This window comes from Danio rerio, chromosome 19 (genome assembly GCF_052040795.2).
Source record: "Danio rerio strain M-AB ecotype USA chromosome 19, GRCz13ab, whole genome shotgun sequence".
Lineage (NCBI taxonomy): Eukaryota > Metazoa > Chordata > Actinopteri > Cypriniformes > Danionidae > Danio > Danio rerio.
Window position 1 is genome coordinate 11,008,825 of NC_141039.2, and position 24,973 is coordinate 11,033,797.

The 24,973-nt window shown below is 37.9% G+C and overlaps 1 protein-coding gene and 1 long non-coding RNA gene across 14 annotated transcripts in view; one reads left to right on the plus strand and one right to left on the minus strand.

The window, feature by feature from the left end:
- Positions 1-24,973, plus strand: part of LOC141379018 (uncharacterized) — a 111,677-nt gene that overhangs the window by 71,699 nt on the left and 15,005 nt on the right. The gene's annotated exons all lie outside the window — the stretch shown is intronic.
- Positions 1,967-24,973, minus strand: part of grin2da (glutamate receptor, ionotropic, N-methyl D-aspartate 2D, a) — a 257,377-nt gene continuing 234,370 nt past the window's right edge. For all 13 annotated transcript variants that reach the window (XM_087295417.1, XM_087295425.1, XM_087295420.1 and 10 more), the window contains 4 exons: positions 21,625-21,785; positions 10,870-11,057; positions 8,152-8,384; positions 1,967-6,777 (listed from right to left, as the gene is read on the minus strand). In XM_087295417.1, coding sequence (XP_087151543.1) covers positions 3,763-6,777; positions 8,152-8,384; positions 10,870-11,057; positions 21,625-21,785 — 3,597 coding nt within the window. In that variant the 3' untranslated portion in view covers positions 1,967-3,762. The remainder of the gene's footprint in view (positions 6,778-8,151; positions 8,385-10,869; positions 11,058-21,624; positions 21,786-24,973) is intronic.

The following is a 24,973-nucleotide window of genomic DNA, read 5'->3' on the forward strand; positions in this document are numbered from 1 at the left end:
AAGCTTTTTTTAGACAGAGCCGGGTCGATTCCGTCTTACAACACTTCAAAAGTTGCATCGCCACACTTTCACCACACACACACCGCAATCGTAGCGTTGGTTATTCGCAACAGAAACTTGTCGTGGTCGATGTTATTCATAAAAACACAGTTGAAGACTGGTCTCTGATGTCAGCTGTTATGAGACGAGAGAGGACAACGAGACAAAAGAAGACCAATTCAAAGAGAATCAATTTAGTCGATAAACATTCTATATATATATATATATATATTTATATATGTTCTTTGTTGAAATATATCATTTATATCTATATGTCTTGTATATATTCATATGCTGCTGCTTCGATTAGAGACGTATACTTAGAGTAATAAACGTAAACGAACAAATTAACGAAACATTTACTGTCAAAGACACTATCAACACAACAAGACACATGTCTAGAGAAAGGCCTTTTGAAGAGTCTTGATTGGCGGCAGGTTTTACTCTGTGCAATATGCCTGATATTTTGTTGTTCGACAAAAAACAAAGGAGAAGAAAACGTCCTTGCTGATTCAGCCTGTAAATGTTATCAAAGCGCTGTGCTGAATTTAATAAGCGTATCAAAATGGAAAGAGAGGTGAAGATTATTTTCCGCAGCTAAAACATGATCATACTGTTTAGTTATCGAGTCCGCCAAAATAAATGGTTGAAAACAATACTGTTGTCTTCAGCTATACTGCTTTGCTGAACAGCTATTTCTCTATTGCTATCTAAACGTCACAAACACGTATATGAGGTACATCTATATATAAAGTAATCCAGACACGTATTACACAAAGTTGGAGTCAAAAGGATATACATACATAAGCTGCCAAATATTCAAATTGTTAATGTCAAAATACATAGAGATACTCTGAAACCCATGACGGCGAGGCAGAGCGTTATGATTCTGACATGATTTGTGTTAGATCTGCTATCCCGATTGCTCCAAACTGTTTAAAAAACAAAAACCATCCATTTTTCTAGTACTCCATTTGTCAATACTGTTTAGCCCATGACAGCGAAATTAACCCCAATTTATTAATACTAGTAAAAAGCTCAGCATACAACAAATAAGCTTAATATGGCTCAGATGCAGATACAAGCGCGCGCGCACACACACACACAACAATTAGCCTGTTGGACTGTATCGCGGTTCTGAGTCAAAAATGCACTGTAAAAAATAAATTCATACATATAGAAATAACACTTTTCAAACCCAAGTTAGTCAAAGCCATGTCTGAAAGTAAAAAAAAAGTAGCTTTACATAAAAAATTACATGAATTTATGATTAATAAAAAACAATAGATAATAATAAATAATAAAAAAAAACAATCAGATCAAAACAACCACAGGTTGGTTTTGAGTTTAATGTGATTTAAACATCTACTGTTCTGAAGAATTCTGAAGAAAAAAGATAACTTGTTTAATATATACACTAAACGGCCACTTTATTAGGTACACCTTACTTATACCGTACCCCTTTTGCATTCAGAACAGCCTTAATCCTTTGTGGCATAAATTCCAAAAGGTACTGGAAATATTCCTAAGAGTTGCTGCAGATTTGTCAGCTGCACATCCATGATGCGAATCTCTCGTTCCACCACACCCCAAAGGTGTTCTATTGGATTGAGATCTGGTGACTGTGGAGGCCATTTGAGAACAATGAACACATTGTCATGTTCAAGAAACCTTGAGATGACTCAATATGCGCAATATGACCCAAGGTTGGAGCTGGGTTGTAACGAGTGGTTATTTTGGACCATTTGCTGTATAGATGGTTGTGCGTGAAAATCCTAGTAGATCAGCAGTTTCTGAAATACTTAAATCAGCCTGTCTGGCACCAACAACTATGCCACGTTCAAAGTCACTTAAATTCCCTTTCTTCACCATTCTGATACTCGGTTTGAACTGCAGAAGATCGTCTTGACCATGTCTACATGCCTAAATGCATTGAGTTGCTGCCATGTGATTGGCCAATTAGAAATTTGCGTAACTAGCAGTTTGACAGGTGTACCTAATAAAGTGGCCTGTGAGTGTAGTGTTTATTGGCCTTGTCATGGCAGCATACTTACAAAAATCGGCAACTGACTATTACTCTAAAACAAAAGAAACTCAAAAAGACAGTGAAATCGTTGCTAACTGACGTTTAAACAAAATAAAACACAACATAGTTGACTCAGACCTGCTGCCAACACGCATTGCCCTTAGCAATATTCACAGTCGATTATAGCGATCACTTCAAGATGCTAGCTTTTAACAAATGGTAAAAGCAAAATTAAAGAAAGATCTACCTGACTGGTTTGCTAATCAGTCTTTTCCTCACAGTTAACAGAATACTCCTTCTGGCTATATATATTTATTTTTTTACTGAACAGATATGTCTATTAAAAGCATAAAATTGCAACTCTATTTTTGACCAGTTTATCTTTGCTGCTACTTTTACAGCTTAAGCAAACTTGCTAAGCAAGTATGAATATCTTGTCCGGAGATAATAAATGGCAGAGCAGAGCAGCTTGTAAAAAAAGGTGTAAAAACACAGTGTTAAACTGTAAACAGTGCTCTCCTTCAGTTATCGCTATCTGAATGATGACACTCGGTTAGCAAGTACAGTGCTGCAATACGGCTAGCCCTGTCATCCTGGCACTCACAACATCAGCGTCCAAAGCTAATCTAACCGGCTCCGATGAGAAGGTCTCCCCCAAGCAAGCTACGATTTTAAAAGTGTCTTGGTTGCAGCGCACTGTGTTCTCATGGCAACATGTACATTCAGTCGAGAAGGGAAGGGCTTCCACTGATTATAGGTAGTTGTAACATTGCATGTGCCCTACGGTAATACAGCACAGTGCTTATATTCTTTTAATAACACAACCGTTTGGAACCAGATCACAAAACATATATAATATATATAATAAAATAACTTTTAAATATAAAATATATGTATTGAATGCTGTTTGTAGTTAATTATGTATTGCTCAAGGGACTAGAATGAGACATGAAGACCAGTGAAATGATTTCAACAGAAAAAGACTGTACATCAGCTCCACGTGAGTTTGGCATTCAGCTTCAGTAAGCCAATATGAGATCAGTCATGGCTAACTTACCCTGTTGCTAGGAATACAAACACTGACAACAACACACAGAATGCTATATGTCGGTTTGCAGAAGGTGGAGGTCAAGAAAAATGTGCTGAGAGAAAAAAAAAAATGGATTGCTACTTTCCTTTGTGAATGCTTCCCTTGAGATATTTTGAACAAATACACACAACAACTACATGATTCAGAGCTCTGAGAGCAAGTGAGGGAGAAAAAAGGTGGTTGTGGGGCATTAGGGCTTTGTATTTTGACCTCAGAATCTCCCCTCTTAAAATCGTTCCTGAGCCATCAAGCAGAAAATCATTCCACAGAAAATCACATTTACCCACATTATCGGAGCTCCACCTTAAATCCCCCAAGACGTAAGAGAAGCAAAGCCAATCCCTTATGAACAGCCTCTCTTACATTGACAAGATTTGTCAGCATGGCAGTATTCCATTCTTATACAAGTAAAAAGAAAGGGCTACACTTTCAGTCACATCCCAATCCAGGTTTGTCTCTTAGGAGCATTAGAGCTTTGTGCAAGAGAAGGGTGCCACAAAAACAACCCAACTCGACTGCTTTGAACAGTTAACAGTTTGTGGTGTGAGCAGGTGACTTGATTGCCCGTAGGGGCTGCTTGCTGATGTTCCTCATTTAATTATGTTCCTCAGACCTCACTCTCCACACTAGAGAAGTGAGCAGAGCCTCGACGGGAGCACATGTTCTTGGTTTTAAGGGGAAGATGTGGGGATTGATACCTTTGGGGTTGGGGAACTGATCGCAGTTTCTGGTATTGGAGCTTAGCACTAGAGGAGGACAATGAGGAGGGCTGTGGTGCACCGGGTGTAGATGAGATAACTGATGGGGAGGAAACTGAGGAGGAGGAGGTAGGTGGAGGTACGTGTATATGATGAGAGGAAGAGGGTGGTGCTGGGAGTGCAGGAACCATTGGAGAGGGTAAAGATGGCGGTAGGCTTTGAGGAGGGGACGGTGGTTGTCTGGACCGGTCTGCGCGTTGGGGTCTTTGTGCAACCTTGTGGAGGTTGGACTGGCTTCCAGATTTTGCCTGGCTCTGAGCCCGATCCTGTTTCGATGATTGCCGTTTAGGTCTGACGCTGCTGCTGAAACTGTGGCAGTGGGGGAGGAGCTCCTCCTGACTCCTAGAAGTGACCCGATTCCATTTAGAGTGAGCGCTGGCGGAGTGATGGGGGGACTGGCACGAACAGGACGTGTGGCCTCGACTCTTCTCTTGAGACCTGCTCTTAGATTTCTTTTCAGTCTTGACTGGTAATTTATCTACAGACCAGTATCTCCGTGGAGGTGGAGGAGTTAAAGGAGTTTGAGGCCACTGGTTTGATCCCAAGCCTCCTGATCCCCATCCTGTACCAAACCCCAAGCTACTTTCTCCTCCACCCCATCCCAAAAAAGAATCATCTCTACTGTTTATGCTACCTCCTCTTTCTCTGGCAGGGTAGGTGCCAAAAAACCATCCTCCCCCTCCAATGCCACCAACTGCCCTTCCTTCGTGACCCTCCCAGTATCTCTCAAACTTACCAAACTCTCCTGAGGAACCTTCATCATCTGTGTATATCTCAACAGTTTTTTCTCTGTCCCTTTCAGACTCTGAGTCCATTCCTCTACTTTCCCGTCGTCTCCCCTGTTCTTCTGCCCTATTTCTTTCCATTTCAGACTCCTCATCTTCTTCCTCAGAATCCCATTCGTGAAATGACAGGCCTTCTCTTGAGCAAGGCTTACCTCTACCATTTTTACCTAAAAGAGGCCGACTCTCTCCACCTCTACCTCGCTCATCTCTCTCAGTTCCCACAGATTTTCGTCTTTTAGAGGCAATGGGAAGCAGGGGCACAAAGGACGATGGCGACTCAGAAGTTGGGTTCCCGCTACCCCAAAATTTAACGGTCGAAGGAGGTTTGTTTGAAGCGGAAAAATGCTTGTTATTGGACCTTGGTCTGGAGTGGCGATGAGATTTTGGGCTTCTTTGATGCCTTTCCTTTCCCCTACTGCCTTCTTCATCATCTCCTCCTTGATCATCCCTGTCTCTCTTAACAGCATCTCTATCCCATTCATAACTCCTTGTAGAGCTTTCACTCTTTTTTCTGAAAGAACTGCGTCTTGGTGCAGGATAAGAAGAGTATTCCTGTCCTATTCCTTTTTCGAACACATCTTTTCTGTCCACATCTACCTCCTCTTGTTCAGATCGCTTTTCCCTCTCTCTTTTTCTGGCCTTCTCTTCTTTTTTCTTTTTCTTTTTCACTTTACGTCTTTTACGTTCCCTTTCTCTTTCACGATCTTCTCGCTTCTTTTTCTTTCTACCCTTCTTCCTCCTCTTTCTCTCCCTTTCCCTTTCTTTGTGATGCCGTTTCTCCTCCTTAACTTCTCTATCTCCAGCTGCCCTTCTGCCTTTCTCTTTCTCACCCCAAGATGCCCACCACTCTTGAAGTTGTGCAAGCTGGCTGCCTGCTCTGTCTCTCACCTGCGGCCGCAGTGCACAAGGCTTTCGGGGTGGTATAGGTGGTGGTGGAGGACTGCTGGGCAGTGAACGAGAGGACATACGTGAACGACTTTTTCTCCTCCCCAAAAGCAAGCTTGACTCTTCTGTAAGCTCATCGGTGTCATAGTCCTCATATAGGTCTCGTACATCTGCCCGGTATCTGAAGCTCTGTGATGATGTGTATGATGATGAAGAGGAGGGAGAATTAGATCTGGAGATTGATTCTGAAGAGGAGGATGAACTGGAGGTGCTAGAGCTGCTAGAAGAAGTGGAAGTGTAACATATGGATGGCGAAGGTGTGGGTGGAGTTTGTGTTGGTGACGAGAGGGGCACAGGTATAGGCAGTGGAAGGGGAGGAGGACGACGACCTCTTCTCCCACCACCATCCCTTATTCCATACCTGCCACCACCTCTCCTTCCAAGTGGAAGGATGTTTTCATATAGTGGTCCCCCTGAGCCCTTCCTTTTTGATAGACTGCTTCTTCTCCAGACGGATTGCTGAGGTGGAGAGGGATGTTGTAATGCAGGGTTAATTGTATGTCCAGATGTTTGGCCTTTAGGAGGTAATCGCGGGTTTCCAGAGGATTTTGTGCCACGATGCTTAGTTTTTGGCGTTTGAGTGCCCAAATTTTGAGGCTCTACAGAGACTCCTAAGCCCTCTGGATCGATTGGGCCATAGTATCTCTTGTACTCATCCAGACCTCCCTCCCCTCCAGTTATTCCTGCACCCCAATGAGGGGGCATGCCTTGGAACGGGGTTAAGTCTGTAATCCCACCACTCACACCACTGGGCTTCTCAGAGCCCACCTTTGGACGCGTCCACCGATCCACCACAGCCAATCGACGATCATGACGTGGTAGGAATGTAGAGCAAGGCATGGGTGCTCCGAGAATGGGACTGTTCGATGGCCCTAAAGCCATTGCAGAATGTCCACCTGATGGAGGGGAGCCAGGAAGAAGAGCACTGTAGACTGGTGGCTGCTGGTGGTGTTGCTTTTGTTGCTGCTGCGGCAGTTGTTGTGCCATAGCAATAGGGGGATTGGCCACAGCCGTTGAGATCACATGAGGGGGAGGAGGAGGAGGAACTGTGGAGACGTGATGGTATTGAGGAAGTGTGCTTTGGGAACCTCCAGGAGCTGTTTCATCCTCGAAATTGCAGCAGCTGTACATTCCCTGTAAGAGATAACAAGCGAAAAATTTATTTAGCAAACAGTTCAGAATATCATAATTTTTCCTCTGGTGACATACAAACAGATTTAGACGCTAGGAAAATGTCTCAGTAAAGACGTGAAACATTACCATAATAATGAAATCGTAAAGCTCCCAGTGCTTTCATGATGCAAGAATACACACAGTGTAAGCTCAGCTAACCTTTCTCTGAGGTAATGACAACGCTGACCCTACTGTTTAAGTGTCCCATCTAACCTGCCTTACAATTCCCTCATAAAAAGTCTGTTTGCTTACAAGGGGGGATTGAAGAGTCTTCTTATTCTTTCCACAATTTAAGCACAAACAGGTTGTGATAAGACAGATTGAATCTTCCGTCATCCCCATCTTCCGTAATTCATTACAGTGAGAGAAGTTAGGGCTTTCATAAAATCCCTCTGTGTGTGCTGGGGGAATGCTGGATATGCCATCACATTTTAAAAACGACAGGAATTAAAGGAGTGTGCTGCACAGTCCCCTTCTAAGGATTTAACGGCTGATTGCTGCAGATTACTGCGTGTCAGTCTTTGTTCATTCTGCGTGTAACATGAATTACAAAAAAGGTTATCTTGCCATTTATTTACAAATACATTGAAACAATTACAATTTTATTTCTTAGGTTTACTCTTCCACTTTCTGGGGTACTGATTTCAGTCTGAAGAGCCTGAATGAATTTGAGGCACAACAATTTTTTAATGCGTTTTATCAGCAGAGTTGCATAAGAAATATTCATAAAATGAGTATATTTATCAGTTAATTAAATGTTTATTACCATTCATAAGCCTTCAAACACACTTCCTGGATTTTGAAAATACAAGCATTTAATTCATACCATTCTGTGTGGTTTCTAAATATGAATGGGAATCCTTCGGAAAAATCCAGAGCACACAGCACAAATCTCTCTCTCGCTCATACACATTAAAGTCCCTAAGGGAGAACCCGTTTTATCAGTAGCGTAAATGACTGGGAAAAACCATTATTCTACAAATCATTTATTTATAAATCAAACTCAGATGGTACATTTAACAAACGTAAAGTCATTTGCAGCCTTTTATATAATGAAACAGACTTATCAGCGAAGCACAAAAAGTGAAACATTATCCACAAGAGGAACGCCGTCATTCATAAAAATGTTAATGCAATCATCAGTGGAGGACTGTGGGTCAGTGGTTGGGGATAGGAAAATATGCACATATATTCTGAGTGCCATTAACATTAATTGAAGAGCTATAATTACATTTACTTTCTTTAAAAATAATTAACACACATCACATTAATATTTTACTAACAATTGGCAGCTCTAACATTTATAGTACAACAAGATTTATTAGGGACACTCACCCGACTAAAAGCCAGTAAGAAGTCAAGTCCTCTTGTCCGGCCTAAACAGTGGCGGAGCTTCCAATAGACAAGATGCTCCCATGCAAACACCAGCAGACTCAAGCCCATGGCAACCAGAAGCATGTAGAAAACTCCTGCCATGTTGTCTATGTCCAACTTGGAACTCATCACCTCGATCTTATCATTATGGCAGATCCCGGACAGCCAGAGTCGTTCAAGCATGTCGATCTCATCTGAACAAAATATGTGCACAAAGACAGGAGATAAGATAAGCAGGCCTACAAACAGGAGACAGATGGACAGACAGTGGAGATTCAAAAAAGAAGAGGAGTCGATTCAAGCCCTATTGTTGGGAACAGTGAGACTTTAATTCAAATCTCCAGACTTGTCTTGGTTTAGCTTGGGTTATTATTACACTGTGTTCACAAAAAGGTGAAAATGGAAAAGAAAAAACAGAGGAAGAAAATCATGAAAGGCAAGGAGGAGGAACGAGAGATCCAGAGAAAGAGGGACTGGAGGATAATAACAGCTTTGATGGAGGTCTGAAATGGCCTGGTTTCGAGGCTCTTGTGATAAGACAGGCCTGGAGTAGTTTGGAGATGAAAGCTCTAGACTGATGGGCCTACCTCCCAACAATAGCCATTAGTGCATTTATCAGAGTGAAAATGTCACAGTGAAAAAATAAAGGCATGACAAGGGCATGTTTCTGGCAGAATAAACAACATATGCATTTAGATGTCGGCTTTATATCGAGGATTACTCCTTCACTCAGAAGAACAGAGAGAGAGATAAGTCTAAATCCTCTTTTCATTTGAAACAAAGCATGAAAACATTTCTGCATTGACCCGCAGGTTTGTCTCAACGCTGCCTTGAACTATGGCTTAGGTAATGGGGAATTTAATCACAGCGACTGAAATCATAATATTTTTCATCACATTTATTCAGACAAACAAAAACCAGCCCTAATGAGAATTCCAATCCAAATTGGAAGGCATCAAAATTAAAAATCGAGGCGTTCAACTAGCATGCTGTTTGTTGAAGTGACCCTTCGGCTATTCGTAATTGTGTTCAGTTGCTGTGACGCGTTTTCCAATTCCATTATTCATATTTCACTGAGACTCTTCCAGCTCCCTTTCACATTTAGTCTTTAATCATTACAGGGAAACTCGCTAGGCTAACACAGATCTGGAAAAAAAGACTAAAAAACACTGTATTATGCATGCTAGGCCAGTGATTGGCGATGTTGCAGAAACACAATGCATCCAAAAGTCTGTTTTTGTTCTTTTGGTTGACAAGTACTCGTGTGGAGGTACAGTCTGGACACAGCAAATGCAACTTTCGCTAAATCACATTCTTTTAGTTCACATAGCAATGATAACTGTTTGTTCACACCGAAAGCGGAGAGAGCGTCAAAGTTGGCTTTAGCCTCCTGGCCACAATACTGTCACATTGATCTCGTATTTAAAGGGCCATGAAACCCCCCTCTTTTGGTTCAAGTCTACCTCAGAATAAAAAAAAAATGCTTAGAGACGGGCGTGGAGCTCTGCGAGCAGAGTGAGGAGTTGGCATGGCCAGCAGAGCAGGGGACAAAGAGGGGAGCGAACAATGATCAGTTGGCTCACAAAATGAGACACAAACCGTGATGAGACCCATGATTTTATAGTTTACAAGGTTAAAATGGAAAGAAAGAAACAGTAATTTAATGCCCTGCTACATTGGTTACTCGTGAATTCATATACACATAATCACAATTTTTTCTATCATTATAAAGATAATCATGTTTACATAAACTCTATAAATAAGGAGGACTTATCTCCTCTTCAATGCCCAGGTCTGAATACAGACACAGTGGATAGCAATGCAGCAGGTCTCTTGCCCTGTCTACTCCAACCATTAACCCTTTCGGTAATCTAAAGGATTTTAAATGTAGGCGAACTCGACAGAACTGATAGGTGATGTGTCTGAATGGTAACAAACTCAACTGATAAAAGACAAAGTCCACCATTCTCCAATTCTCGTGCAACTCTATCGACAAGAATCTATCGACAAGCTATCAACAAACCCAGTGGATCATGGAAACAAACACATACAACCCGTGCCGTGCGCAGACGCGGTCTCACTCAGTCATTGGGCAGGTCTGCCTTGCCTTTGGAAAGCATGCGCAGTCATGAATAATAAAGAAAGCAGGGTCATCTCAAGCATAAGAAAACTCCGCTATGAATAATAATGAGAAACCGACGTGTCATCACTTCATTAGCACACTCGCGCTACGTCACCGATTTTGATACCACCCCAAAAAATATTTTAAACTCTGAAAATTAGCTGACAAAAGCTCCAAATTATCCACTTTTCCCCACAATTAAAGCTGACAGATGCTAACATTGTCTTAACTGATGCTCAACACACACAAATCTGGTAAAAATTAGTTTAAAACAAGTTAAAAAAGTACTCCAGGCTGTCTTGAACCTTCAAGTCTTAAGAGTTATCGGTTATCGCCCAAAAAATCCATATCGGTGCATTCCTACTTGACGCCCACACTGGTGAAGACTCACTGCTATTCGCTGCTCATTGCCACCAGCTCCCATTAAAAATGAATGACTTCCGCTACTTTGACGCTCTCGTGGCTTCTGGTGTACAGTAAGAAACTAATTTTCTTTGCTGTCTTGTACTGTAAATAAACAGCAAAATGCATGACAAATTATGGTGAAATTCTCTTACCATCTCCGACTAGCTGCAGGAGCGCAAGGTCGAGTGGACGCTTCCAGCGTGAGTTCTTGTGTAAGGCAACTCCATATCCTGTAGTAGCAAACACTTTTCCAGAGCCGATGGTCATTACTTTACAGCCCTCATCTTTACGAGCCATGTAGTTCAGGACAGCTGCATCATATATGAATGCATCCAGTTTGCTGCAGAGACAAAAAGGAAATGGGAAAACAAAACAACAAGGCATGAGGAAATTACTTTAGGGTGCTTTCACACCTGTGCTTCAAACCCAGTGCAACAAATGATACACTGAAGCATTTTACTCTGGTTTTTGTTTCTTGCCCCACCACACTGATTGTCCTTATCTGAACCAATTGAAACCTAAAATGCGACAACATCCATGTCCCTCGTTGACCAGATGTGTCATTGAATACAGTTCCTAAGCTGCTTTTTAATTGGTCAGGATTAAGATTTGCGAATACACCTACAGAACTCCTCAAAGTAAACAAACAAAGGTTGAAAAGTCAGCAGGCAACACAACACTTGTTAGTATGGAGAGATGACTGTGCTGGCTGACAGTATCCCTGGTCATCATAGAGTGTATTATATAGTTTGAATGCATCACTTCAGACAAATGATACATTTTAAGAATGAAGCGCAGATGCAGCTAGAAAACAATAATTTTATGTAGCAAAAAAAAGGTGCATCACAAGTCTGCAGTCTTCCATAATAGGTAAAACATTACAATGGAAGTCCATGGCGGACAGTTTCTGCACTTTTTCTAAATATTTTCTACAGAGGAAAAACTCAAAAAGGCTTTGACCAAGTGAAGTGTGAGTAAACTAAGTAACTACTTTTTTCCTCCCTGCAACAGCCTTTAAAGACCAATAGATTTCTGTGACCTTTCTATGAGTTTTTCTGGAGTTGTGTTTTATATATAAAAAGGTTATTTCATTCAAAAAGAGCCAATATAATAGTTCAGAGCCACTTAAAGGTTTGTGTTCAGAATAGTTTTAATGTGATATTTCATAATCAAATTAATTAATTAATTAAATGCTTTAAAAATGTTGGAAAAAATGTGCAACCCTAAATGTTTGAATAAGAGCACATTCATGAACAGGAATTTCCCTGACTGTTGGATTCTGTTTAAATCTTAATTTCAGATCTATGTTTTATTTATTTATTTTTTTTACTAAGATTGCTTTACAATCAAGTCTCTGGAGAATGTTGTAAATCATCCCCAAGCCTAGTACCACCCCGTGTACCAATTAGTACTGGGCCGCACAAGCAATAATTCATTATTTCTGTTTTGTTTATTGTCTGAGTTTGAACAATCTTTTATTTTGAAAAATCTTTTATTTTGAAAATGTATCACTTAAGTGCCAAAATTTAACCCACATTAGCAAAATGAACATTTTTGTGAAGGGGAAAAGGCCCAGTCAAGGACCCACAAACTGTCAAGAAATAGATCTGAAACCCATTTGTCAACAAATCAGGTGAATCCAGCATGTCTTTGCAAGAAAACCATCAACCGCTGTAGATCGCAAACGATGACGGCACGCGTTCGGCCCATTCACACATCGCATTTTTCTGCTCGCAATTTTGTCATTTCCAAAGATTTGTTATTTCCTATTAAGAGTGATGCGCACAAGCGGCTCAGTGTGCTTGCACCTTCCAGGCCAGGCACACTTAGTTGAAAACATCTTTACTTTTTAGAATGGCGTGAGCGCACAGCAAGTCACGTGACAAGAACTGACTAGCTTCATAATTTGTATGGGATATACACATTTCGGTAGACTATTTACCTCAGACAAACAAAGAACACCCAAACACTGGAGTGCTTTTTAATTTTCATCACCAAGTTGGAGGAAAGTCCTTACCCCAGGTGGAGGAGTTCAAGTGTCTTGGGGTTTTGTTCACAATGGAAGAATGGAACATGAGATTGACAGGCAGATTGGTGCAGCAGTAATGGAGTCCGTTGTGGTAAAGAAGGAGCTGAGCCGAAAGTCAAAGCTTTCGATTTACCGGTTAATCTACATTCATACTCTCACCTATGGTCATGAACTTTGGGTCATGATCGAAAGGACAAGATCTCAGATACAAGCTGCCGAAATTAGTTTCCTTGGCAGGGTGGCAGGGCCCACTCTTATGCATAGGGTGAGGAGCTCTGTCACACGGGAGGAGTTCGGTGTAGAGCTGCTGCTCCTCCACATCGAGAAAAGTCAGCTGAGGTGGCTCTGGCATCTGTTTCAGATGCCTCCTGGACACCTACCTAGGGAGGTGTTGCAGGCACGTCCCACCGGGGAAGACCTCGGGGAACCCCAGGACATGCTGGAGGGACTATGTCTCTCAGTGGCCTGGGATGCCTCAGTATCCCCCAGAGGAGCTGAAGGAAGTGTCTGGGGAGAGGGAAGTCTGGGGTTCTCTCCTAAGATTGCTGCCCTCACGACCCGGCCCCAGAAAAGCGGTAGAAAATTAATTAATAAATCAAAGTTGCAGCAATGTTTTGCCAGCTTGTCATCCTCAGAGAAACGGTTTATTGTCACCTGACAACATCCGTACAGCTCCCTTGTACAACACTTGTAGAATAGCCAAGTGTTGACCGGTCCGCGTGATAAAAAGGTTGAGGACCACTGTTGTAAATGAACACTCACATGCTAATGCCAGCTCCACTAAAATACCATTTAAATTCTTGCAGAACTGCATTTATAGGTTTGACAATTTGCTAGCTACAACTTTAGTCTTTCAATTAAGAAAATGAATGTTTAAAAAAAGTGATAAAACCATAAATGGTGAAGAAAATGAAATTATACAAGGAAGACATGAGTGAATTTTTAAGTAAACCACCATCTTAAGTAAGGATACTGTTTTTATATGCAGGCAGATGATCAAATACCTCAAGATTTTTCTGGGACACGTCTTGTGTCTTTGCCATAAATGTGATAATATATGCGCACAAGCACTTTGCTGAACATCACGGAAGAGCGCTAATATTGTCTGGCTGCTCGCTTTGCTGAATGGGCAGAGCATAACAATTTGTGCAGACACTGGTCTTCAAATAAAGCACCTGAAATGGGACTGGATTAGCTGCGATATCTGTTCTGTGACCACAAACGCACATTTATTCCAAGGTGGCTGAATAGCATTTTGAAACACGATGCTCAGTTTCATTTTGTGTAATTACTTTTCTAAGCAAGGCTTGATAAAGCCGGCTCTCGCATTCATCAAATAGTCTGAAAACTCACTTTAATCTTATTACGGCGCTAAATAATTCAGCGGGCGAGTCTTTACTGTAAAGCAATACAAGTTGCTTTTCAGAAGTGGAGGAAGCATTGTGCCTTAATCAGAGTCAGATGAGCCGGTGTTTCCTTGATCATATTTTTTTTACTGCCTTGTAACATGCCAACGTCTTCCAAGCAAAAACCAAAACTGACAGCTTATTACTGGCTACTCTTCAACCGCCTGCTAAGCACACCTTGAGGTTATTAACAAGCTCAACTTGGCCCTCTAAGACCAGCGAGAGCCGCATTAGCATTCAAGGTGGCAGCTTTTGTCAGAAGTGTTGTATCCAACAAAACAGAACCCTTGGGGGAAAAATGAGTCACACATTTCAGTAAGGGTGAAACCAAACCAACAGAACACACTGAGACAGGTGCCTGATAGCGCACAGTGCAACACCGCTGAAATGGGAAGCCGGTTAAAGCAGTAGGTAGACTGTTGAGGTATCTTTGAGAATCAGCTAGCGCATAGTTGGGAGCCTGGCATGTTGACTTATGGGCCGGCGGTCCTGCATTGCGTTGCGTGGCTTGAAAGAAAAAAAGTGTCTCACTTCATAAGCTGCAACTATTACACAAACCAAGTGCTTATGAACGTCAGATGAAATCTTCAGGAGAAATTGCAAACGTGTAAGACTGTAATTCTACATTCTAGCCTGCAATCGTAACCTTTTTTTTCTCGGTGTGATGCATATTCATGACTTTTGTATGCATAATGCAGGAACTTGAGTTTGGATAAGATGGCCATAGACGCGAACACACACACATTAAATCAGTAAAGCTGTGCTTGCGACAGCACACTGTTATTTGATCATTCTGGAACTGAAATAACAATGCAGAGGAGCAAATTAATAATACACAAGTGTTAATGATTAAACTCTAGCAGATGAAAATGGAATAGGTTTTGCATAAAAACTTATGTAATAAAAGTTTTGTTTTTTAAACTTGAGCGGAGTCGACTTATTTCGACACATAAAAGCTCACAGTAAACTTTACTCTTGATTGAACAAGTATAATTGCAGCATGCCTCTACAGCCAGAGCTGTGGTCACCCACTGTATGACACCAATAAAACACTTTCTGATGCTATATAAGAGCAGCTGTGTGTATTGTACAAGGATCTTAAGGTTAATGCCAATACCTGATAGATTTTTACAGTATTTTCTGAAGGATGTGTCAGTAGCTATGTTTCCATCCACCTATTTTCATGCGCATTTTGGACAGCAAATGTGTATAAAAAATGTTTGCGCATAATTGAGTAGGATAAACTTTTTATTCGATAAGAAAAGATGCGCATAAACTACGATGGGAACACTTTACCAAACAAATTTCAGTATGCGCATTAAAGTCATGTGATTTTGTTATAAGAGATCATGTCATGATAAAAAAATGTGTGTAAATGGACAAACCAGCAGGCTGAGCACATTGTAAAACATCTGAAAGGTTGTTTTGGTCTTTTTAAAACGCCTGAACTAGTTCAGCATTAGTGGCATTATATTATTAATGACCTCCAGAATTAAGAGTGTCTGTGCTTCGCATCTGACGCCTTTAAACACCACTACGCGTTCATTGCATGCCGGGATTGTCTTCTGAGATAAAAGTCATTGATTTAATAAAGAAAAGATTAACGCAGCTTTTCTTCCTGCAGAAAATTCCATTTTTACTGTTTATATTTTGCGCAGATGATCAGGAAGTGATTTTGTTCTCTTTGACTCGTTGGATGGAAACGCTGCTTTATTCGCACATCTTTTCGTTTCACACATAAAGTTAATTCACATTTTACTAAAGTACTGAAAATCGTATGTACCGTATATGTATGTACTGTAATCTTATAATATATAGCTATGACATATTCAGTGTTGGGGATAGTTTATTTTGAAAGTAATGCATTACAATATTGAGTAACTAGTTGCATTACTTTTACATTACTTTTGAGTTTTTTAATAGATGAGTTCTGCAATGAACAATGCACTGTATAACCTACACCTTCATTTACCTTAATAAAAAAACTCAAAGAATTATATTTTCTTTCAAAAAATTTCATTTTCTTTTTAGCTTAATCCCTTTATTAATCTGGGGTCGCCACAGCGGAATGAACCGCCATGTTTTCCAGCACATTTTTACAAAGCAGATGCCCTTCCAGCCGCAACCCTGACCCAGCCGAGGCTCAAACCAGCGATCTTCTTGCTGTGAGACGACAGCACTACCTACTGCGCCACTGTGGCTCCGCCGTATATACAGATTATTGAAAGTCTAAAGCAATGTGTTTGTACTATTTGTCTTAAGTAAAATCACTGTCCATTGAGACATTTGCATTTTCTTTTTCTTCGATCCAAACAAAATAAAAAACACATTCTGTCATTGACTGTGATTCATTGTGAAGACTTTGATTTTAATTCAGCTATTTATTTTGAATTGTATTTTATTTTTTAAAAGACAATTAATTAAAGTAAAAAGTAAATTGCATTACATTTTTAAAAAACTCAAATATTGTTACCTATTTTTTGAAAAGTAATGCATTACCTTACTCATTGCATACTCGAAAAGTATTATTATTACATAGCTCGTGTAACTTGCAATGCGTTACCCCCAACGCTGGACATAATATTGTTTGTTTTTGCAGTATTTGTTTTATTTGTAGCATTTAAGTGCAAAACTTGTAATGCAATACAATTGTTTACATATAAGTTCACTTCGTTAAACAACTAACAAATTAAAACTTAAATAATTGATAAGTGTAAAAAAATAAGAAAAATAATAATATAAATAATAAATATAAACATATACATGAACATGTAAGTAAATTAATATTCACAGAACTACAATGAGTATGAAAAAAATAAACCAGAATATATATGTACAGTTGAAGTCAGAACTTTTAGCCCCCCTTTGAATGTATTTTTTTCCTTCTCTCCATTAAACCTAAATTGGGGGAAAATAAACAGGGGGGCTGATAATTCAGGGGGGCAAATAATTCTGACTTCAACTATATATATACACAAATTATATTCTAGACTATTTTCATTCTATAAAGTGTCTTTTTACAAGAATCTATATTCTAAGGATGGGAGTCCCTTGAAGATGAATAGTTTGTTGGTCTATGCTATGGCATCTGAAAGATTGAAAAACCTTTGGAATAAATGATTTGATAATAAGTATATGAATTGCTACAGTATCAGTTAAATGTGCCTTCATGTATAGCAGTTTTGTACTGCTTAATATTCTTATGTATTTTTCATTAATGTTTGCAAGGAAAGTTCAAAAGCCCAGCATTTATTTAGGAAATAAACCTTTTAAATTAATATTTGGTTCAAAACATATTATATTTACACACACATATATATATATATATATATATATATATATATATATATATATATATATATATATATATATATATATATATATATATATATATATATATATATATATATTTATTTATTTATTTATATATATATATATATTTTAAATAAAGCTGACTTTGCGGATTTCCTATTGCAGGTTATTTTGTATCGTAACTCCCACTATCATCGAGGGACCACTGTATGCAGTAAAATATTTGCCACATCTTTACTGAATAAAAATATTAATTAAAAATATGAGCAAACTAATAAACCCCAAACTTTTAAACAGTGTCTTAACTGGTTATGTAATAAAAAATACTTCCTGATAGATTTTCAAATTGCTTGTGATGTTCCTGATTTGTAAGTCACTTTGGATAAAAGTGTCAGCTCGATGAATAAATGTAAAATGTAAGAATGTAATGAAGATGTAAATAAAGTAAATGAAGTTTGACTGAAGTATGTAAGCCAGAAATATCAATAAGACTGTCATTAATTCAGTTAAAGGAAGTAGTGGTGCTCGCTGGATGTTTGGTCCGTCTGATGACACGGCAACAAGGATGAAAGTCAATCTTCACACCCTCTGAGGAAATGGAGACGAAAAGCAACAGCCAACGAAATAATTAACGCCTCTGTTGTGATCCGTCATGTCAGCCATATCCGTCAATTACTTGTGAGCACATCTGTTTTCCCCCACTGCTTAAAAGAACATCTTGATTCGCTGGGACGTAACACTTTTGTGGTGTGATTTAGAGACTATTTTGGCAGATTTCTCACTCGCAAATTTACAAATAAGGAACATCACAAGTGTTTTGTTGTGTTTTTTATGTTTTGTTGTGTTTTATGATGCATAACTACTGTAGTTAAGATACTGTTTAAAATGTGGGCTCAGTTTGATTCAGTAAAGATGCATCAAATCAATGTAATTTGAAAATAAAATTTAATATCGTAAATTGTTGTAAGATATTTATTTTCTAAAATAATTTAACTTCCTGTTTATCAAATTGTTATATTTATCGAGAAAAAAATGTATCATGGTTTACAACTGTTTTTTAAAGCAGTTTCCACTTTGGAATTTTCCTTTGGACACTTAAAGAAATGTTTATTGAGCACAAAATCATCATATTAGACTGATTTATGAAGGAACGAGTGATATCAAAGACTGGAGTAATGATGCTGAAAATTAAGCTTTATCATCACAGGAATAAATTACATTTAAAGTATATTAAAAAAGAAAACTGTTATTCTCTCTTTTTCTTGAACCCACAAACACACACATAGCATGATGTACTCTGAAATACACATGCACAAAATAATCATACTTCAGTTGTCGAAAAATATTTTAACAAATTGATTAAATTCCTGATAAATAACAAGGAATGAAGTGATAAAGAGGTTTGTTAGCTAGAAGGAGTGAGTGTTGTGGAAGAATTATAGGCAAAATTATAATTATACAGGGTCAACAGTGATGTAAGTAATCTGTATTATTATACAAGGGGCCAACAGAGATATATTTATAGTTAAATTGTATGGATTTAACACATGAATACAGAGGGCTCTATTTTAACGATCTAGGCGCAAGTCTAAAGGGCATGGCACAAAAGCTTTTAGGGCATGTCTGAATTCACTTTTGCTGTTTTAATGACAGGAAAATATGTTTTGCGCCTCAACGTATGGTCAAACAGGGTTCAGCTTATTCTCTTAATGAGTTTTGGGTGTGTTTTGAGCACAACATGCATTAAACCAATCAGAGTCTCATCTCCCATTCCCTTTAAGAGTGGCCATGGAGCATTTGCAATTCACATTCGAAAAGTGTTCGAAAAACCGAACACTTAACTGGCGAGAAAACAGTTAAACATAGTTTACTTACCATTACTTTACTTTTACTCTTTACTTTAGTGGAGTAAGGAAATGGTTTGTACTCACTTCACTGAAGATATCCATAACATATATCATTTTGTGTGTTTTGCGCTGTTGCGTTGGCAGGTGTGTGTATCTGTCTCTCTCTTTCTCTCTCTCTCTCTTGTGTTTGAGTTTGGTGTGGTAAAATTATTCCTGTTGCTAAGTGTATCGTTGATTGTTTCCCGTGCTGTTGTACAAGTTTTGACTCTGTGTTGTATATCCATCAGTGTTTCCCCTCCTATTATTTGGTTTATGGTTTGTTTGTTTGTTAATATTGTAAATATTGTACACGGTAAGAGGCAGTAGGGGTTGGACGCCACTCTTTTCTTCTTGTAAATATTTTCTCCTGTTTTTGTTCTTAGTCAGGGAGGTAGGTGTAGATTTTGTATTGTTTTATTTCTGTTATTTTAGTAGGTGTAGTTAGTTTCATTTGGGTGTTTAGTTAGTGTGTACTTTTTGTTTATTATTTTTCTGTGGGTTCACTCCGAGGTAGTTGGCTTCACGTGTTTGAGTAATACAAAAAAAAGACAAATAAAGAGACCCGACACAAAAGGGTCAAAGAAGAGAATTTTATTTGTCGGGTGTTCTTTTATGTTGCGGCCTTGACCCTAGACCAGGGTTGTAACAGTGCAAAGTGCAAAAAAACTATTTCTAAATTCAGTTCTAATTTCCAGCAAACAATGAACCATAATAACAAAAAACTAAGGGTTTTAAAAACTAAAAAAAAAAAAAAAAAAAAAAAAAAAGTTATTTCCAAGCACACGTCCTAGCACACAACCTATTCTTATGGTGCTACATATGGTGATGCATATGTCTCCAAAACCCAACAGATGGACAAATCTAAACTTGTTTTTATTCAAACAAATATAAATATTCATATAATAAATAATACTACTACTAATAATAATAGCATTATACAAAAGCAAATTGTCATGAATAAACTAAAAAAAGCCACCCATGGCATGGAGGCAGTGGTTTTATATTTATATAGAAAATAATAATATTTGTAACATTTTAATCCTTTATTTTTTTTAATATGTAAAGATATTTGTGTATAGCTGTACATTGTGTATATTTTAAGCAATGTGTAAGCGTTTTGATCCGCCTAGCTGCATAACTAATGTACTCTGAGCTGGACTTCAGACCAGCTTTCAGGACAATGGTGCAGTCAATTTCAGTTTCTCAAAATAGCATCGCACCAACAATGCGACTTAACACACCACCTTTTTAGACCAGCACACCCATGAGTCCACAAAGTGGTACAAATGGATGTGCTACTAAACAACATGGCCCAAAACGTGAAAATTACTTTTGCGCTGGTCTGAAAATAGCAACAAATCGCGCTAAACACGTCTTGCGCCTTATTGTGCCGTGTGTATGATAGGGCCCAGAGGAATTTATATCAACTTCTGTATATACAGAGGAGTTTTTGAAGTCTTTTGTCATTCTTCCCCTCCAGAAATATGACAGTAAGAGCTGAATGATATGACACGGTGCATTAACGTGCATTAAACACTTACACTCTGCAGTTTATATGTGTTTGGTGCCTCATTATAAACATTATACACCTTAAACTCACAAAACATAGCACTCGATACCTCTTCAGAGTGGTGCTGAATACATTTATTATCAGTGTATTTTGATTTTTGGCATTCTGACGACAAGCTGTGATGAGATGAGGTACTGTAAATCATGCCTGCACGTATTTCCTGAGAGCTCTATAATGCTGGTCTATATATACGTATATAGAGATTTTCATCATACGGCACCTTTAAGTCGTGGATTATTTCTATTTAAGTGCAGTACAGACATGTCAAAACTTATTCACACTATTACTTCATGTTGGACTTTTCTCAACATTTTACAAGAGAATAAACACACAGCAGTGCTCAACAATTAGACAGCAAGCAAAAATGTATTATTGGTATGATAATTTGTATACACCGTCAACCGTTTGCATTTATATATGAATAGCTCACTGCACTTGAGGCTTTCGTAAAATTAAAAATGAAACACCAAAACTGTATATAGTATCCTAACAAACAGGGACTAAAGTACAGAATCCGGCCAAGTGCGAACATACAATAATGACATGTTCTATACTATATGTACTACATCAGGGATCCTAAAAGGAGGTTTATGAAACTCTAAAAGCAAATCATTGAAACATCTTACTCATAATTATTCAGAATAAGGTAAATGATCAGACTACTGATGTGCATGTCAACATACCTATTGATACTCAAGACTTACCCGGTTTTAAGGTTTTCGATGGCGTCCTCCACTCCTCTCTGGTTGTTTCGCACCATGTACTGATGCATGTTGGGGTAATTACTGCGTATATTCTCCTCTGTACTGCCATTTGGGACGGTGCCGAAGCGCAAGGGAGGATACTGTTCAGTGGGATGCTGAAACTGCAAACACAAGTGGGAGATACTTCATTAGCTGTCTGAAATATGATATTACAGTTCAGGCCATCGAAATTTGGTTAATTAATCATTTCGCTAAGTATGATGGGAAACAAAAAAGTGGCGGGAGGAGGGGGGATAAAACCCATGAAAATTGAATCATTGTTTTATATGATTACAAGCTGATGATATATTTGCATAATTTGGCCCCAACTGCTTCACACAAACAAATGTCTGGTTCAGATTCAAATGAGACCTGGTTAAAGAGATTAATAGAGGATACACTTATCACTGTGATGCAAGCTACTCTTATAAAACCACCATATCAGCTCACTTTAGTACATATCAGCTCCAGCAAGGGATGCACCAAAATTAAAATTGTAAGCAATACTGATGATCCAATAATTCTTGTCATTTTATGGCTGATTACCGGTGTATGTAGTTAAAATTAAGAATTGGTAGCACCTTAAAATAAGATTCCATTTGTTAAAGTTTGTTTACATAAACTAAAACTTTTAAGGTGTTTATTGATCTTATTTAATTGTAACATTTACTAATACTGCCATGTGAGGGCGTAAGGCATTAGCTTGGCTGAAAATGAGTTATTGATATGTTTGGGACATTCAGGACCTCCTTTATCATTTGGTTAAGTATCTTGAGTCAATTTAATTGTTTTTTTTAATTGCCTGATCTTCAATGTTCTACTTATAATTAATCTGGCTGGTCATTTGTCCTTGCTGAGACGAATGCATTATTAAAATCAACATTTTTCTTTTGGTAATATTATGTAAAGGAGTTCTGCAAACATGAATTCACAATGAAAAAAAAAAAAAAAATGTATTACATTGTTCATACATATAGTTGACATCAGAATTATTAAACCCCCTATTGTTTTTTAAATATATCCCAAATAATGTTTAACGGAGCAAGGGAATTTTCGCATTCTGCTATTATTATTATTTTTTTGTTCTGGAGAAAGTCTTATTTGTTTTTTTTTTTTTGGCTGGAATAAAAGCAGCTTTTAATTTTTAAACACCATTTTTAGGTCAATATTATTAGCTATATTTTTTTCTGATAGTCTACAGAACAAACCAACATTTTACAATAACTTGCCTAATTACCCTAACCTGCCTAGTAAACCTAATTAACATAGTTAAGCTTTTAAATGTCACTTTAAGCTGTTTAGAAGTTTCTTGAAAAATATCTAGTCAAATATTATTTACTGTCATCATGACAAAGATAAAATACATCAGTTATTAGAAATGAGTTATTAAAACTATCATGTTTAGAAATGGGTTGAAAAAATTTCTCCATTAAACAGAAATTGGGAAAAAATAAACAGGGGGGCTAATAATTTAGGGGGGTTAATAATTCTGACTTATATATTAATATAATATAAATCCAATTGACAAACTAGATTATTATAATCTAAATATTTACATGAACTAACAGTGAACTGATATATTTTATTAACTAATATGTCAACAAAAATGAATAAATACTTCATAAATTAAAATATAGTTGTTTTTCTAATTGTTAAATATTGGCAGATTGTTAAATTTCTAGTAAAACAAAATAAAATCTAAACATTAGAAGGAACACTTTAAGGAAAATGACATAGAATTGTTACCTTGGCAAACATATAACATATAGACTATGTTGAGGGATGTAAACCATAACAACGGTCCTAACGCATTTCCTGTTTTACATTTTTAATTATCAAAGCTTCCGAGAATCCAAAAAGGTCCACATATTGATAGATAAGGTTATGACAGCTGTTTTAACATCAAGTTATGATTGATTTGCCTCTTGTTTCAGTTAGAAAAAAGTTTAACAACAAACAGGAAATGTTCCACCACATTGAAATGGTCTATAACTGTTGAAGTATAAATGAAGCTATATAGAAATATTAAGCTAGTTTTAAATATAAACATAAATGAAAATGAGAAAGCAAAGAACATAATGACTAAAACCTGAACCAAAATTCTAAAAGATGTATAATACTAAAAGTTACTTCAAAACATTAAATACAAGTACAATATATAATACTAAAACTACAGTAATAAACTGATAAATACAGTCCCAAATCAGAAAAGGTTAGGGCAGTATGGAAAATGTGTTGCTTGACTAGTTGCTGGTTACAATCTGGATAAACCTTTTCTTTTTTGGTCCGGAGCACACAGCGTCCATTTCTGCAGAAAAAATACCTGAAATACTGATCCATCTGACCACAACACAGGTTTCCACTTTGTGATGGTCTATCTCAGATGCCTCCGAGACCAGAGAAGTTGCTTCTGGACACTGTTAACATTGGGCTTCCTTTTGGTACAGTACAGTTTTAACTGGCATTGTGGATGTAACTACGTATTGTGGTACTTGACAAAGGTTTGCAAAAGCAGTCCTGAGCCCATGTGGTGATATCGCTTTTAGATGAATGACGATTCTTGATGCAGTGCCACCTGAGGGATTGGAGATCACGATTGTTCAGCTTAGACTTACACCCTTGTCCTTTACACACTGGAATTTCTCCAGATTCCTTGAATCTTTTATTTATGTTATGCACTGTTGAAGGTGAAATATCGAAATGTCTTAATGTTTGTTGTATTGACTGCAATGAAATACAAGTGAAAATAAATTTAGAAATCCACTCTGGTCCAACCTTTTCTGATTTGGGGTTGTGCTTGATTTGTATTCTACATTATTTCTACAATAAAGATTAAGAATAACTTAAAAACAACAGTTACAATCACACAAACATGTTCTGGTCTTGTCCAAAATTGACAGTGTTTTGGTCTAAAATATTCAATACTTTTGAAAAAACTTTTAACATATCAGCCACTCCAAACCCTCTAACAGCACTATTCGGAATTCCTTTTGAGCCAAATTTGCCTTCAACAATATAGAACGTTGTGGCTTTTGCTACATTATTGGCTAGGAGGCTTATTCTCCTTAAATGGAAACAAACATCTCCACCTTCACATGACAGATGGATAAAATACATTTTTTTGTGTTTAAAGTTGGAAAAAATTAGGTTTTCATTAAAAGGGTCTTTAAAATCCTTTTACAAAACATGGAAACCCTTGTTAAATTATATTGACACTATTGATCTTGAAACAGAAGAGGAATAAAGGATTTTATTTTTTTTTAATTATTAGTATTTATTTATTATTTTTGTAGTTAGTTTTTGCTGTTGT